Source organism: Mesoplodon densirostris, chromosome 5 (genome assembly GCF_025265405.1).
Source record: "Mesoplodon densirostris isolate mMesDen1 chromosome 5, mMesDen1 primary haplotype, whole genome shotgun sequence".
NCBI classification, from domain to species: domain Eukaryota; kingdom Metazoa; phylum Chordata; class Mammalia; order Artiodactyla; family Ziphiidae; genus Mesoplodon; species Mesoplodon densirostris.
In genome coordinates, this window is record NC_082665.1 from 62,493,864 (window position 1) to 62,510,547 (window position 16,684).

The 16,684-nt window shown below is 39.8% G+C and overlaps 1 protein-coding gene across 1 annotated transcript in view; it reads left to right on the top strand.

The window, feature by feature from the left end:
* The first annotated feature begins 555 nt into the window (after window positions 1-555).
* GAP43 (growth associated protein 43) overlaps window positions 556-16,684 on the top strand; it is a 94,263-nt gene continuing 78,134 nt past the window's right edge. Inside the window, exon 1 of the mRNA XM_060099882.1 lies at window positions 556-691. Within this exon, the coding sequence (XP_059955865.1) occupies window positions 662-691 (30 nt within the window). The 5' untranslated portion in view covers window positions 556-661. The remainder of the gene's footprint in view (window positions 692-16,684) is intronic.

Genomic DNA, 16,684 nt, shown 5'->3' on the forward strand with positions numbered 1-16,684 from the left:
ATTCAGAATAGCTGTCCTTTGCTTTTATGATATTGGGAAGAGAAAAGAGTTAGTAAAGAAATAGAAGCATTCCTCAAGCCCCTCTTCTCTAAAACATATTCCATATACTCTCCTGAACGGTCTGGAATATCCTTCTCTGCAGCTACCCCAAAGCCCTCTCAATGCAGTGGGAAAGTCGGTGGGTAATTGGGTCCAGATTGGAGATGTTTAAATATTCATGAGGCTGGCAGGGGACTGGAAGGGGGTGACTGTCTAGAATGGGGGTGGGGCCGGGGGAAGTGATTAGTCATTGAAAGCTAGTGAACAATTCTGAGAAAGAGATCGAGAGACAGGGACGAAAAAGAGGGATAGGCAGTGAGTGGGTGGAGAGAGAGAAAAGAGGAAGAGAGGGAAGAGGAGAGAGAGAGAGAGAGCATGTGCGGTGAGCAATAGCTGTGGACCTTACAGTTGCTGCTAACTGCCCTGGTGTGTGTGAGGGAGAGAGAGAGAGAGAGAGAGAGAGAGAGAGAGAGAGAGAGAGGGAGGGAGAGGGAGGGAGAGAGAGTGCGCTAGCGCGAGAGAGCGAGTGAGCAAGCGAGCAGAAAAGAGGTGGAGAGGGGGGGAATAAGAAAGAGAGGAGGAAAGGAGAGAAGGCAGGAAGAAGGCAAGGGACGATACGACCATGCTGTGCTGTATGAGAAGAACCAAACAGGTAGACCTAAAGATTTTTACTTCTTGCTGTTGTGAAATTACCAGAGTGCAATATTTCCCTGGAAAGGTAGAAAAAATATTTGAACCGCTTCTGCTCTGGCCATGGTGCTTGCGTTTCCTTAGCATATGGTAACTGATGCTTGCATCCCAGCTTTTATTCTATTCTTTCACAGTCTGCTTTTGGAATGCTGCTACTAATTAGGATGAGGTTAGAAAAAATACGCCTGTTTGGCTAGAAAAAAAAAGATTTTTTTGGCTATTAGTAAATGTTCAGCGTTTTAGGTTTCTGGTTTTGCGGATGTGGATGTGGAAATGGGTGTGGAGGAGAAGACGTGGGCTCTACCTACAAGATGGGGAGGCAATCCTTTATATTATTTGCAAAAAGCAGGGTTGAAAGAATATTCAGCTATGAGTATTGCTTGTTCTATCGTACAATTTTTTTTCACATGTGCTGCGGAAGAAGCCTTATTTCCTACATGCATGAGCTTCACATGGGTGCAGGTATTAATGGAAACACATGTGAAGGTTTAATTAATTAATTTATTTTTCAACGAATGAATGAAACTGTAATTTGGGAGATTTTTCTTTTTTTTTTTTAAGAGAATCTAGAGACAACTGGGGCTGGGGGGAGAAACTGGCCGAGTAGAAGGGGAAAACCCCCTTCCCAAGACCAGCAGCCGATTGTGCACCAGCTGGTCCGAGGAGAGGGTGGACCACGCCCCTAGGAGATTCGAGCTCTGATGGGATGGGAAAGACGAGCCGCGTATTACCTGTTGGAAATCAGGTCTCTTCGGCCCTTCCTTTGCATCCTTCCTGGAATTGTAGTGACCAAAGACGGACTAACATTCCGGATAATAAGCATGGTGACTCATTTTCTTCAGGAAGAAGGACACAAACAAGATAAGCAAGAATCAGAGTCCCCTCCCTCTCTCCCCCACTGCTCAGGTTTTTCTTCCATTTCAAATTGCTCACTTATTTCTTGAAAGACGTTTTAGAAACTTGATTGGGGTGAGGGTGGGGAAGAACGACCAGTAAGGTATTTTGCAGCAACCGACAGTGCCGCAGCATTCTGCAAAGGGGGCTTTCAAACATTGACCGGAACGCGTTTGAGTGATATTGGCGAAGGTTAAGGAGAAAAATGGGTGTGAGATTTGGGCGAGTGTGTGCTTGTACGTGTGTGTGCATCTCCCTGCGAGGCGAGGCGCTCTTGGTCAAAAAAGACCTTTGCACGTTGATTGCCTTCGGGGTGGGGTGCAAGAGATAGGATTTGGGCATTATTCCTGTGCAGGTATTGCATAGGGGGAAATTTGTAATACACTCGCTGAATTCGAAGGGGGTGGAGGGAGAAGTGGAGAAGAAACAGGCTGCCAGCTTTGCACATTTAGCCAGCGCCCTGGAAGGGGGGCTGGGGGTGGAGGGCAGGGGGCGGGGTAGTGGGGATGAAGAAGGAAGAGGAAGGGGAAGGGAGACAGAAGCAGAATCTCAGAGCAGTGAGTGGAGAGGGTGGAGAGGCAGGGCAAAAATAAATAGACAGATAGATGATGGATAAATAGGGAGATAGATAGATAGATAGATAGATGATAGATAGATAAAGTATCAGGCACCTGGGGTTTTGTGAGTGGTTTGTGTAAGGGTGTTTGGGGAAGAGCCTGAGAGTCTTACATGTGGCACTTCCCTAAACTGCTATATGATTCCGGAGATTGATGCTTCCACTGGCTCATTTTTCAAACCAGGACATTTCCTCTCCTTGCTTTCCTTCATTCTAATGCATAAATGCAGTAGATACAGGTGGCTGGGTTAAGCACACTGTCAAGGAAATGTTCTGAGGTTGCCCACCTGGTGAGCTGCAGAAATAAAATTTAGGAAGGTGGAGCCCTAAGGAAGACAATGCTATTCATTAAAAAAGCTTTAATTTGGGGGAAGAAAAAAAATGTTGGTTTACAACTTTTTGCCACCCTATGTATACATATACATGTATACACATGCCCCCTCTGACAAAGGAAACCAAGCATGATTTTTCGAAAGGGAATTGAGGCTAAAGAAATTCCCTTCCCCAAAAGGGGACAGCTGCCTTCACTTGGGTCCTCTTACTGACAGCCCCAAATATTCACTAGGATATGTGCAAAGTGATGAAGCCGAAATTGTGTGTTTAGGGAGTTGGAGAATTTCACATGTAAATGTGTACAGTATCCACATACTTTACGTACAACAGTCATGTGTGTACTCTGTGTGGTTTCCATATGCCGGCATGTGTTTCTGCATAATTCATATTCAAGACAGAAAATTGAAAGGTATAGAAATAATCCGATTTTGCCATAAATTTTATACATGTGTACTTCTGTGTGAAATGGTCATGTCCCCTACTGACCACTGCTGTGTATCATTCACATAAGTCAGTATCTAGGATGCCATTAAGTCAGACTAAAGGAAATGGTGTATTCAGGGCGTGGGCTCACACTACACTGACTGGCATTTCTATAGCCTGAGTACTTAGGTCTCACACAGGTTTTGTGCTTGTGGGTGAAATGATCCTATATCATTCATGGCAGAATCCGATTGCGTTTATCTTTTTTCTGCCATCTATTCATCACCCTAGCCCTTAATAGGGAATAAAACCAGGGCAAAAACCTGCAAAGGTCTAAACTCTGCCACACCCATGAAATCCAGCAGAAACGTGGGAGGGGGCTGGAGGGATTGCACTTCCTTCCTCTTCCACTTGAGCTGCATAAAGAAGCCATCCTGGATTTCCAAGTTGTAATACATTGCTAATGGCTGAGAAGAAAGCATAAATGATCTTTATTAGCCATTAATTACCACTATAGATTATTATAGCAGAAAGAAGAGAATGGGAGTGGGGTGGAGAGGAGAAGATGGTAAAGGAGTGGTCAAAGGAGGAATAAGATAAAAGAATCCCTGACATTTAATTGGCTTCTGATTTTTCAAGTGTCTTGGGGCTAACTTTAAATAGCTTAACTACCATGCATTTTACAGATGATGAAAAACTTGAAAGATCTGTGTCCACAAAGCAAGAAAACTGAGGTGTTTCTTTTGTTTAAAAATAAAGACTTTAATTTGTAATCGAAGTAAAAAACACCAGCGCAAGCAAGAAGCCCTTCTAGCCCTCATGCCTTCAACCCCCATCAACATCTGCATTTTTCCACATACAACAAACGATTCTCATCTTAGCGGGATCTGTGGTTCAGAATTCCAACCTGGCTGCGCTTTTCCCTTGCAGTGCTGGAAAGGTGTGGAAGGATGCTGGCTTGCTGCTTGGTGCGGATTCCTCCTAGTGATAAATTGGATTCCTCCTAAATCTCACCGAGCCACACCCAGTGTCACCCAGGGACTAAGTGAATTAATTAAATGGAAGCATCGTACTTAATATAATTGAAACTGTTCTCTTTTTTTTCTTTTTTAAGTGGTGATTTCTACCACACATTTCCAAATTTAAACAGAAGGAGGAATCATTTAAAGGGCATTTTTTCCTGCCAAATTATCTAGACTCGCAGAGGATCTTAGAGAAGTAATGGTGAATCTAGAAATGCATTAATATCTGGTGACTCTATAATGCCTTCTAACCCATGCCAAGGTGCATACACGATGATCCCTTCTCTCTCATGCTGACAGTCTGTCACTCTGCTCCCCACCTATGCTGAGGCAATTGGGATAAGAAAATATAGGGTTAACTTTCTCTCTTGCTGAGCTGGCAAAACTACAGAAAACCATTCATGCTTTATGCTAAAGGGAGCACTCCTGCTCACTGAGAGGGAGAGTAGCTTAGGGTCTCCTTCGCCTCCATCATAGTGAAACTGGGGCTGATGAATCTACATACTTCAGTTTTACCTGCCTCCATAAGGAAAAGGGGGGGTGTCTTTGAGGCAATGGTAGGTGTATATATTAACCAAATGTTTCCCTTGCTCATATTGATAAAGTAAGACAAGTCTGAAATCTTCCTCTAATATTAAAGGGACATTTCAAAGGATGCACATACTCAGGTCATCAAAAGAGAAGATACAGCATTTACCTAATCATTTCCCTATTAGCGGTCGTAGAGGCATTTAGGCAACCAGTCATGTCTGTTGTCAATCAAAGAAGTGATTGTGGGCAGGAATTCTCTCTTCTGAATTTCTGAAGTGTGGTCTGGTTGCCCGTGCACCATTGTGTTGATCTTCAGAACATTCTCTGTGGTATTGGGAAGAGCACTGTGCTGAGAGTCCTTAGTTTATACCACTTACTGATTCTGTGATCCTTGACTGAATCACATAATCTAGGGCTTCAATTTCCCTATAGTATGGAGACTAAAAAAAAAAAAAAAAAAGAAAACGAACAAACAAAAAACCCACCATGCTTACCTTAAAGGTTTTGGTAGGGAGCAAACAAAATTGATATGAAAACAAAGGTCAGTACAAATGTAAGAAAATTTTCTCTCTGAGGTTTGCAGCATGAGTCTTGGCTTAGAAATTGCCAGTCTTTCAGGATTGTCAAGTGCCTACTACACTTCCTTTTCCTGTTAGAGAGTAATTCCTTCTGCTCGTCATTGATTCCTCCTCTTCATCACTCCCCATTCACTATACCATTTACTTTAATAAGGCTTCTGTTCCCATAATTCTGTTGAAACATATTCTGGAAAAGACACCATATCCAGTGACTCTCTAGTTCACATCTCATTTGTTATGTCTTTAGTATTTTGTATTGTTGCCCATTCCTCTTCCTGAAACTGTCTCCTCCTTTGGCCCCATCATAGTTCTCTCTTTCTCCTCCCTCTCAGATAAGTCCTTCTCCATTCTTCTTTGCTGGCTTCTTTCAATCTCTCCCTCCCCAAATATCAATTATCTCCTGGTTATTTATCTTGACGCCTTTCTCTTCTTATTCAATGCTCTAATTCTAGGTGATCTCATCCACCTCCAGAGTTTGTAACCACCTGTGTGATTTCCAAATCTGTAGACTGGATCTCTCCCCTGAGTTCTGATCCATAGATATCTCTGTCTAGATATTTCAGAGACACCTATGCTCCTTATAAACAAAGTCAAACTCAGTGTCTCCCATTTTGTACCACTTAGTCTTCCTCCAAATTCCCACCCTTATTGCTGTAACAGCACCTATCCAGCTTCCAAACTCTAGGAAAATGGGAGTGATCCTAAAAGTATTCTTTTCTTTCAGTCTCCAAATCTAGTTATGAAATCCTTTGATTCTAGTTTAAAAGATTTTGAATTCATCCTCTGCTTTTTCATCTCCACCACAAATAAGCTGATTCTGACTTTCATTACCTCCCATCTGGACAAAGACAATAGCTTCTTACATGGACTCCCTACCTCCATCTTGCTCTCCTTCCGTTCTTGCAAATAGCATTGCTCTTATCTTTACCTAACACAAGTCTGATCAGATTATTTCCCTCCTGACAATCTTCTAACGATTCCCTGTTAACAGTAAGCTAAATACAAACTCCTCAGCATGGATTGCATGATCTAGTCTTCCTTTTTTTTTTTTTTTCTTTAATTTGGCCGTGCTGCGAGGCATGAGGGATCTTAGTTCCCTGACCAGGGATTGAACCCGTGCCCCCTGCAGTGGAAGCATGGAGTCCTAACAACTGGACGGCCAGGGATTTCTGGCATGATCTAGTCTTGACTATCTTTCCAGCACCTCTTCTCTCAATGACACTACATCAGTATTTCAGGCCTGCCTTGATGTCTTTGCTCTATGCCTAGAAAATATCATTTCCCTCTCAGAATAGAAAATTGCCACTCCCCTAGTAAGAGTTAGCTCTTTTAAGCCATTCTTGTCCTCCCTGATGTTACGTTTTCTTCTGCCTTCTTTGTGACCACACTGTAGTTTGTACAATCACTATTATATCACTTGTTACACTATACAACATTTGTTTTTTTCACATACTGGTGTCCATACTGTGAGCTGCTTAAGGGAAAGGGTGAAATCTTGATTATTTTTCTATCGCCAGTGCCTACCACAATGCTTGGCACATAAAGTAACAGATTTTAACTGTGGATATTCTGTTTGCTAAATGAATACAGAACTAGGTTTACAGTCTTTCCATAAGTTGTGGCATGTCTAAATGGATGGAGCACTACTAGATATTTTTTTAATCTATTGGGATCAAATTTTGAAGTGGAGCTAATCATCATTGATTCTTGTTATTGACCTATAGACATGAAAACCATCAGTTTTGTTTTTAATTGGGGTATAGTTGTTTCACAATGTTGTGTTAGTTTCTACTGTACAGCGAAGTGGAGTTCCCTGTGCTATACAGCAGGAAAACCATCAGTTTTTAATGAAAGCAGACAGAAAATGCAAAATGAGCCCAAGTATACTGTGTTGCTCCAAACTAGTATAACTGATACTATATGAAAACCTCCCTTTGATGTCCACCAACCAGTATACCAGCCCCACGCTCTGAGGGTAGGAGAGTCCCAGGTTAGACACACAGTTATCATCGTCTTGGATCTTCTCGTGCCCTTCCTTTCAGGCCCCAAGTACTTACACCTATTGCTTTGTTGCACAGCTATTCCAAATATTCCCTGACTTAATCCCTCACTACTCTTAGTTATTTCATTGATCACACAAACTTTAAAAAATGTTTGTAGTGTTGGCCTGTGCTCAGGGGCCCACGTCCAAGGATTAATTTCAGTTTCATTTGGGTATCTTTTCTGCCCACTGAACTAGCCACATAATAATATTCCACAAAGAGAAATCTTGCATGAAGGTAAAGGGAGGTTGAATGGTAAGTAGTCCCTTAAATGTCTGTTAAATGAATGAGAATCAGGTCAAGTTTATCTTTCTTAGGTTTGAATTGGCTGAAGGAATTTGGATTCTGAGGTAGGCCTCTTGTGGCCAATATGGGGCACACTGTGGCTACAGCTTTACCTGAAAATACTCGTTGCCAGACCCTAAGTGGTGGATTTTCTCTGACTAAATTGGCATGGCCTTGAGAACAGTAAGACAAAATGATCTATTGGTGAAGTTGAATAGTGTTTCGCAGTCTCCACACCCTTATTTTATATCTTGTTCATGGCTCTCAATCTCTTTCAATCTCTTTCTTTGAGTTGTCCTATTTTTTTTCTCCTCCCCTCAGGTCCAAGTAGAGTTTGTCTAATTAAGTAATGCCAGCTCATTCTAGTGTTTAGTGGGCAAGACCATAACAGGAGACTTTTAAGAAAAAGTGTGTCCCTTCCAACTTTCCAAATAGGTATCTTAGACAAAACAGGTACATTAAGGTATGTCTGACACATAGTGTCCTCTCAACAAAAAATATTTATTGAGGGAATAAATGTAGGAAGGGAGGGATCATCATGATGGGCCATTAGGGGATATGTTTTGGTACAGAAGATCATAGCTATGTACCTGTTGAGAGGTGGCTCTCTGTAAATGCACACTCAGCTCTGTTGGTCCTCCTCTCAAGGTAGTGGTGGTCAAAGTTACAATTCCAGCTCCTGTCTGCTTAGAACAGAGTGATACCCTTGCAGTGAGTTCAGGTTGTAGAAAGGGAGTGTGACCCTCCAGATTCCCTATCCTTAATTATTTACAGATCTTATTTTCTTAGATGTTGTTTGTTTAATGTCCTGTTTCATGTCTTTGTAGTGGAATAAACCCTACTCTGGGTTCTAGACCCGGCTCTGCCAATTGTTTGTCGTGTGACCTTGGGTAAGTAACATCATCTTTCTGAGCCTCAGTTTATTCATCTATATAAGTGGGCACATAAAAAGAATATACTCCAGATCCAGACTTGCCTTTTCTACTAGGCTGGTGTGAGGCTCACATAAAGTGGTAAAAATAAAAGTGTTTTGCAAATGATGTGTTTTTCAAGTGTAAAGTATTATTAGCTGAGGAATTCCACATATTAAAACCTAAAGTACTCACAGTTCTATGCCAAAAAGTACCCTTGCTCTCTGTATAGAATATACATACATTTCCCATTCCTACCCCTCCTCTCCTATTCTCTACAGAGTAAATATTAACCATGCTAATGGTTGGGAGCATAGCATATGTTTATCATTTCCTTCGAAAACTTCAGTGACAGAACTTAAATAAGCAAATATTCAAATTGTCATGCGACCCCAATGATCAGTTCAAAGGCATTAGAAATATGCACTATTTTTCTTTTTATATTTTTCTGTTTTAGTCTGTTTTGCACATTTAGATTTCTCTTTCCACTTGCTAAATTGGCTGCTTCTCCCCTATCCCCATCCTCCCCCCAACCACCTCACTTCCAAACTGGGTTCTCAGCACTAAGATTACCAGGCATGCTGTGCTCACATCAATCACATGAGAACCCAGTCAGGCAGAATAGTAGAGGGGGAATGTGGGGCTGATTGGGAGATTGAAAATGGGGATGGAGCCTGGTTGGGGAAAGCACTGTTCAAAGATGATCACCTGAGCACAATTTTCATACAACCTCAGGGTTTCTCATTGCATCAGGAATTAACCTTGATCAGAAGTGGTATACAGTCCTGAGCCTTTTCCAACTCAACTCTAATACCAGAAATAATCTAAACTTTCAGGATCTCTACAAAGGACATTTCAGTTCTCCTGCATCCCTGGTTAATTGGGATGTTATCTATTTAATAATACAAAATTTATCCAATTCTCATACAAGCAATAAATTCTTACAACCCAAAAGATCTGATTTCTTAATGTATGGATAATATTTGAAAACATTTTTAAGCATAACAATGGGATCAAGTTTGTCTAAGAGATTTGCTTTTCCTAGAAGCCAGAAGTTTAACATAGAAAAATTAATATCATGGATATTTTGAAAAATACTTTTATAAAGGGGGCTTATATAGAGTTTGATAGAAAGATACATTAACTAGAAATTTGCAAATATGCAGGTGTCCAGAGACAAGCAATTATTTTTTGGATTATATTTACAGTTGGTTAATGATCACCTTTAATCTTTCACTCTAGCCACCTCTCTCTGTCTCGCTCTGTCTCTGTCTCTGTGTGTGTGTCTGTCTGTCTGTCTCTCTCTGTCTCTCTCCACACACACACACACACACACACACACACACACACACACACATGTACTTGTCTTATTTATGTCTCCTTTTGTTGGGTACAAGTAACAGACACCACTTTTAATGGTCTAGAAAAGAGATCTATTGAAAGGAAACTAGATATCACATGAAATTAAGAAGTTGAACAGCCAAGCTTACGGGAACCAGAGTAGATCTGGGAACCTCAACATAAGGAATTCATAGACTTTCTTTCTGGAGCCCTGCATTTCAAAGACTCAGTTACTAATAACCCCAGCTTCTCTGGCTCTCAGTTAGGAATTCTAGCTAAGAAAGAGAAATGTATCTATGTACATACACATATACAGAGAGAGAGAAAAAGAGAGAGGGAATATGAGAGAAAGAATGAGACTGAATGAATCTGACTGGTCCTCCTCAGTTCAGCTAGTTACCAATAGAACAATCATCTCTAACTGGATGAAGGGCCAGATCACGTGATTTAGATAATTTCTGGAAACTCACACCTGTGAATCTAGGGAGAGAGTAAACTGGCTGAGAAAGAGTCTCCTGTATGTCCATAATAAGGAAGCTTACCGGATTAGGAGAGATTTACCTCAAATGTAGTAGATCACTATTTTCCCTTTGGTTGTTTTCATTTAGCCTGTATTATATATTCTTATTGTTGGTAGGGTTATCACCACTGATGACTCTGAAAGGAAGCAGTAACCACACAGATAACTGATCTCATGAGCTTTTATACCTAAAATAGAAAAGTTAGGGCAAACTCCACAGCTAGAGTTGACAAGCATTGTTTTCACTTTTTTCCAGAAGCTGAACTCTGGCAGTTTCCACCTGACTAAGAGGAATATCAGCTACCATATGCTCTTGCTAATTTGGCATGGTATAACTTTGATCCAACTTCACCTTTTTGGTTTGTGGGATTCATTTCTGCAAAAGGATTGGGCAATAATGGGTGTAAAACATCTCCCTAGAATTTATATCAGAGAAATGCTACTCCTTGATATTAGTCATCTCATGTTGAATGCCCTTAAATTAATTCCAGCAGTAATCATATTTATCTATTTTTAGCAAATTGGCACTTTCTAAAACATTGAGCTGTTGTCTCCATATGCACCAGTTTGCTCTAAATGTAGAATTTTGGTAATTAGCTTTACATCCATTATTTGTAATCCCAGTTCCAGTAACTATTCAAAATGTTATTTTTAAATGAAAATTTGAAAGACCCTAATGTCTTCCCATTAATGACTATATAAAAGAGCTAGATGAAGTAAAGAAAAAATAAATGAAATAATCTCCAAAGGTTAAGCAAACTCAGGAATTGGTTGCTTTTCTAAGTGGCTTCAGAACCTCTTAGTCAGCACAACCAGCCTAGGAACTAGCCTAGACTAGGGGCTGTTAAAATGCAAATCCTCTTCCCACTCCTACTTGCTTTTTGGTTCAGAAACCACTTTACCAGTTTGGAGTATAAACGGAGAAGTAAAAGCTCTTCTTAACAGCCAAATTAGATCCTCAACAGCTAGTCTAAAAGATGCATTGCACAGTTCTACTCAAACCCCAGTAGAGGCAATTGTCTCTGATATTTACACACAACACACACACAAATCAAGGCAGGATTTCTTTAACGAGAAATTATTGGTTTCTAAATACCTAACTTGCAATTAGATTTCTAGATCCATATTGTATTGAGGGCAGCCCCACTCTGGCTATCCAGACTGTTTGTGGGGTTCTAACGGGGGAAGGGAAATAAGCATTGAGTATATTTAGGGTGGACATTGCCTTTCAAAGTCCTTTTCTTTATTTTTATTTTTTAATTTTTTTTAATTTTTTTTAAAATTTTATTTTATTTTTTTTTCAAATTTAATCAGTTATACATATACATATGTTTCCATATCCCCTCCCTTTTGCGTCACCCTCCCACCAAAGTCCTTTTCTTTAAATCTTTATTTGAGAGATGTAAAGGAATAATGAGACTTTAAAAGTTATGCACCTTAAACATCCCCCATTTCATCTTCAGCTAGACATTTGGAGAATTTTTCTTCCAAAGTTTTACTGGATTAATATTTCTAAAAATTTCTGAGATTTTCAAAAGGAAAGAGAGAATATTATCTCACTTAAAAAATATTGGCTCTGTCTTTAGGTGGATCTGATCTGGGGGTTTGATTTATTCAGTTTTGGTAATTTACTTAGTTTTTTCTGAAGAGTAAGCACCATTTGTAATCTTCCCTTAACCATTGCATTTCAAGGACTTATTTACTCCAATGAAAAAGAAGGCGATTCTGTTTTCTTTATTGCCTTGGAAAGCTACTCTGGAGAAATCAGGTTGGTATTTAGTATTCATTTGAATAAATCTTTCATGCTAATCTAAATTCAGTGCTCTTCATGTCTTTGATTGCCTTTGACTGAGAATATGGAGTGATAGCTTTAGATAACTCAGCAGATTTGTGTTCCATACTGACGGACAGTTAACTGGAGAGTTGTATAGAAAACATCAACAAGATCTAGTTTCTTGCATACTTTCTTTCATCTTGAACTTCATACCTTACCCCTTTGGAGTGAAACCAGTATAGAAGAGGAAATGAAGAGGACTATTCTTGAAAAGGAAGGAGGAGTTATAAAATAGAATTACCGTTTGGAATTGGGCCATTGCTCTCCAGTGAAAACTGTCATGGGAACGTAAGGCCACAGATGGCTCAGACTTCACTTCTGAACATCATCTGGAAGATACAGTAAGCCCACGAATAAGAGTATTTAGGAAAGAATCCAAGAAGTTTGGGCACTAGTCTACTTAAGTATACTTAAGCATACTTAGGACCCAATTCAGTTTTTATCCTCACTTAAGTGAAAAGAAACTTGATTCTTGGTGAAAAAAAAGACTATGTATCTTTCAGTAATTATGGGTTTTCCTGTAGCCTCTATAATTCTATGTTCTCATTCTAGTGTCACTGGAAATTGATTGGCTCATGTATAAACTGAAGTTTATTTTATTAAGTATGTCTTATCTAAATTGTTATTTTTACTGAACTTAGGTATATTGTAAAAACCCATCCATAAAGGACCAAACTATGAGAACCCCAGGAAAACCAATAGAAAAATTAACTGTCCCATAATCCGAGATTTCCAGATATTAAAAACATTATTATTTTTTCTTTTATTTTTTTGTTACCACCTCAGAAAGTGTCATGTTAAGCTAATTATCTTCTCCTTAAAGTAGACCTCTGACTCCCCTACTCTTGACAATATCTTTTTGGAGACACCAGGCATTCCCAGTTATGCAGCTTATAATATGGAAATAATTACTCTATCTTCCCTCATGAAAACCATACTATCGGTTACCAAATTCTATTTGCAATGTCTTTTATGTCTTTTTCCTTCTTCTGCCAGCCTTTCCTAACCAGCATTCTAGAATAGAACCAAGCCCTAAGACCCTAAGGCCCTAAAGCCCATAATTGTAGGTAATGAATTAATCTCTTTCCTGTACATCTAGACCAGTACTAGTTACACACCATACTTTGCAGAATGGAGGAAACACTCAAATCACTTTTTTTTTTTTAAATAAATTTATTTTATTTATTTATTTTTGGCTGCATTGGGTCTTTGTTGCTGCACGGGGGCTTTTCTCTAGTTGCGGAGAGCAGGGGCTACTCTTTGTTGTAGTGCACAGGCTTCTCACTGCGGTGTCTTCTCTTGTTGCAGAACATGGGCATTAGGCACACGGGCTTCAGTAGTTGTGGCTCACAGGCTTTAGAGTGCAGACTCGGTAGTTGTGGCACACAGGCTTAGGTGCTCTGTGGCATGTGGGATCTTCCTGGACCAGGGCTCAAACCCGTGTCCCCTGCATTGGCAGGCGGATTCTTAGCCACTGTGCCACCAGGGAAGCCCTCAAATCACTTTTTAAGTGTTCTGTGGTTCACATGAGAAACCCCAGGTAAGAAAGGCTGGATAGTCACCAAAATTCCCTGCTTTCTTGGCATCATCTTTGCACACTGCCTGCTGGTTAATCTTACTTTTCAATCCCCTTTTTCTCAAAATTTCAATGGTTTTTCTTTGTTTAGGGCATCAATTCTAATTTATTTATTTATAATTGTTTTTCAAGGCTTATCAGAATCTGGTACCAATCTCCTATTCTTGCCTTACCTCCTACTGGCTCTGCCATTGACTAGACTTGTGAATTTAAACAAATTTAATCTCTCTGGGCTATCATTTCCCTCTATATAAAATAAAAGTATTGAACTAAATTGTCTCTAAGGCTTTCCAACTTATAGAATAGCATGTTCTATAGCAAAGCTCCTCCTCCACTGTGGCACTTTGTCTTAGCCACACTTAGCATGAATTTAAGTATTAGTGTCCCTATACTTTCGTTTATTGTCATTTCCACTACTTGGAAAGTCCCCTTGGTGCTGAGTTCAATTTCACCCACACTCTGAGGCCTGAATCATGAGTTATCTCATTTGTGAAGGCTTACCTGATGGCCAGTGACTTCTTCCCCTCTTAGATCTTCAGTATCACATGCTACCTGTCCTGTTTATTCAGCCTTCACTAAACAGAGCCCTACTTGATTATCCATTGGTATTTGTATGTACCTGATCTTCCTGAACTAGTTTGCAAACTCTTTGAAGCTAAGGTATTGAGTTCAGAGCCTGGCTCAAGAAACACATTTGATTGTCTCTGAGGGAGTGTACAGGACAAATAGATGGATCTGTAAACTCTCAGAAAGACAAGTGGAGCTATCTTGCATGACCTCTCTGGGATATTTGAAACCATGAAACATGCCTTCTCCTTACTTTCTTGGCTCCGTTAACACCTATTTCTGCTGTTTTTTCTCTTCTCTATCCTTGGTTTCACATTCTTTTTTTTCTCCCTTGGCTCCTTTTTCTCTCTCCGCCCCTGAAAAGTTGTTGTTATGCAGGCTTTTGTCCTTATTCTTGCATGTTCTTAGTCAACAGAAGTTCCAAGACTAATCTAATCCGTGCCCACAACTCCTACATGACGAATGGGTCTCAAATTCTCCAGGCTCTCTAGCCAAGTCTACTTCCTGGGCTCTAGAGCTTTGTATCTAACTGTCCACTAGAAATCTTGTCCTGATGACCCACAGGAGCCCAATCTCCACATGACCTAAAAATAAGTCTTCATCTCTTTTTCCCAAATCTCTTCCCCATTCGCATCCAGTCATCTAAATGGAAATGGAACCCTGATTAATTCCCCCAGTCTTCCTTTTATTGTTAAATTCTACTACTTTTTCTAGTTTCTATAAGTAGAAAACAAACAAAATAGCCATTGGTTCTTCCTTTGCCATCACCCTCTACTTCAAAAATACATCATCTCTGTCCCTTTTTCTTCATCTCCACTATCATCTCTAACCCAGTTGTCTCTCATGGAGACTGACACAACAGCCTTCCCATTTAATCTCCTGTCTTTCACCCTCAACCTTTTATAATCATTCTCCCCTCAGTAGAAAGAACTTTAAAAAAGTTTTTAAAAGTTTCTATCAGATCATGTGTTTCCACTATTTAAAAACCTTTGATAGCTTCCTATTCCACATAGCACCAAAACCAAACTCATTGCTGCTAAGGCCTATAAAAGTCTACATATTCCAGGACTCTCCCCCTCCTCTGAATTTTTCTTATAATCAAACCCTTCTTGCTCCCCAAATCTATTGGTCTCCTTTTAGTTTTTAAAACACACCAAACACATGCCCTCTTCAAAGCCTTTGCGTGTATTACTCTCTCTACCCAGAATGCTCTTTCTCTTACTCTTTACTTGAGAGGCCTTCTGTTACAAATCCCTCTGAGTGGGGTCCAGGTTACTTTCTAATACATCACCCCACTTCTTTTGCTTTCTTTAAGAATTGTTCTCAATCTGATTTTTAAAAAATTTACTTGCTAATTTTCTGATCCCTGCCTATCTCTTCAAACTTCAAAATCCACCCCTCTTCACATCCCACACTCCACTGTAATTGTACAATTTCATGGAACAACCCATGTTACTTCATCCTTTCCCCCTTTCTAAACACTATTCCTTTTGCCTGGAATACCTTCCTTTCCCTTCTTTTCTACATAACACCTTTCTAATGTATTTCCACAATGTGGCTGGAGTTGTTTTTTTCTTTGTGGAGACTCCCTGATCCTCCAAGCAGATATGTTGATCTTTCCTTTGTGCCATCATTGTGTCTAGTACATGCCTATACTACAATATTCCACAGACTTTATTATAAATATTAATTTACATGTCTGTCTCTTTTGCTATTCTAAAATCTCCCTTCGTGTAGGAATCATGTTTCATTTATTGTCTTATGTATATAGTCTTAGTTCAATGCTTTGCACATAATAGGCTCCCATTAAATAGAAGTTGAGTAAATGAAGCCTACACATATGACCAAATATCAGTGTCTAATGAGTTGTATGTGATGGCAAAATTTGGTTAAGTCTAAGGCAAACATTGCCTAATTCCCACCAGTTAATCATGGAACCTGCCCACTCTGGCACACTTTATAATTAGGCACCTGATAGATATCTCACACAGAGCTAAGACTGCACAGACTTGGATTTCACCCAAGTGGTGCCAGCTGGTTGCTTCAGCAAATAACAGTCCCCATTTTGTAGAGAGATACTTCAACATGGAAAGATAGCCATACTTGACACTATAAACTTCTTATGATTTGGGCTAAGGATGAATAGCAGTTTAAAGTTATATATTTTTAACCCATTAATATGTATTCCAAGCTAGGTGCTAAACATTCAAACTTTTCATAATATCTAAAACTGGTGACTTCTGAAACCCCTCCCAGAGGAATCCTGGTGAAGTTTCACACCCTTCCTTTTTGTTAATGATATGACTTGTAGTTGCATATACACACTCTCTTACTCCTTTTACTCTCTTTAATTTCAAATTAGAAAAAAATATGCACTATGATAAAAAACTGTTGTTTTTTCTGGTGACTGTCTATGTGCTATGGAAGCATCCACCTGTCTGATGTTGTTTATCCCCAAACTGATAAACAAAAGGAAAGATTT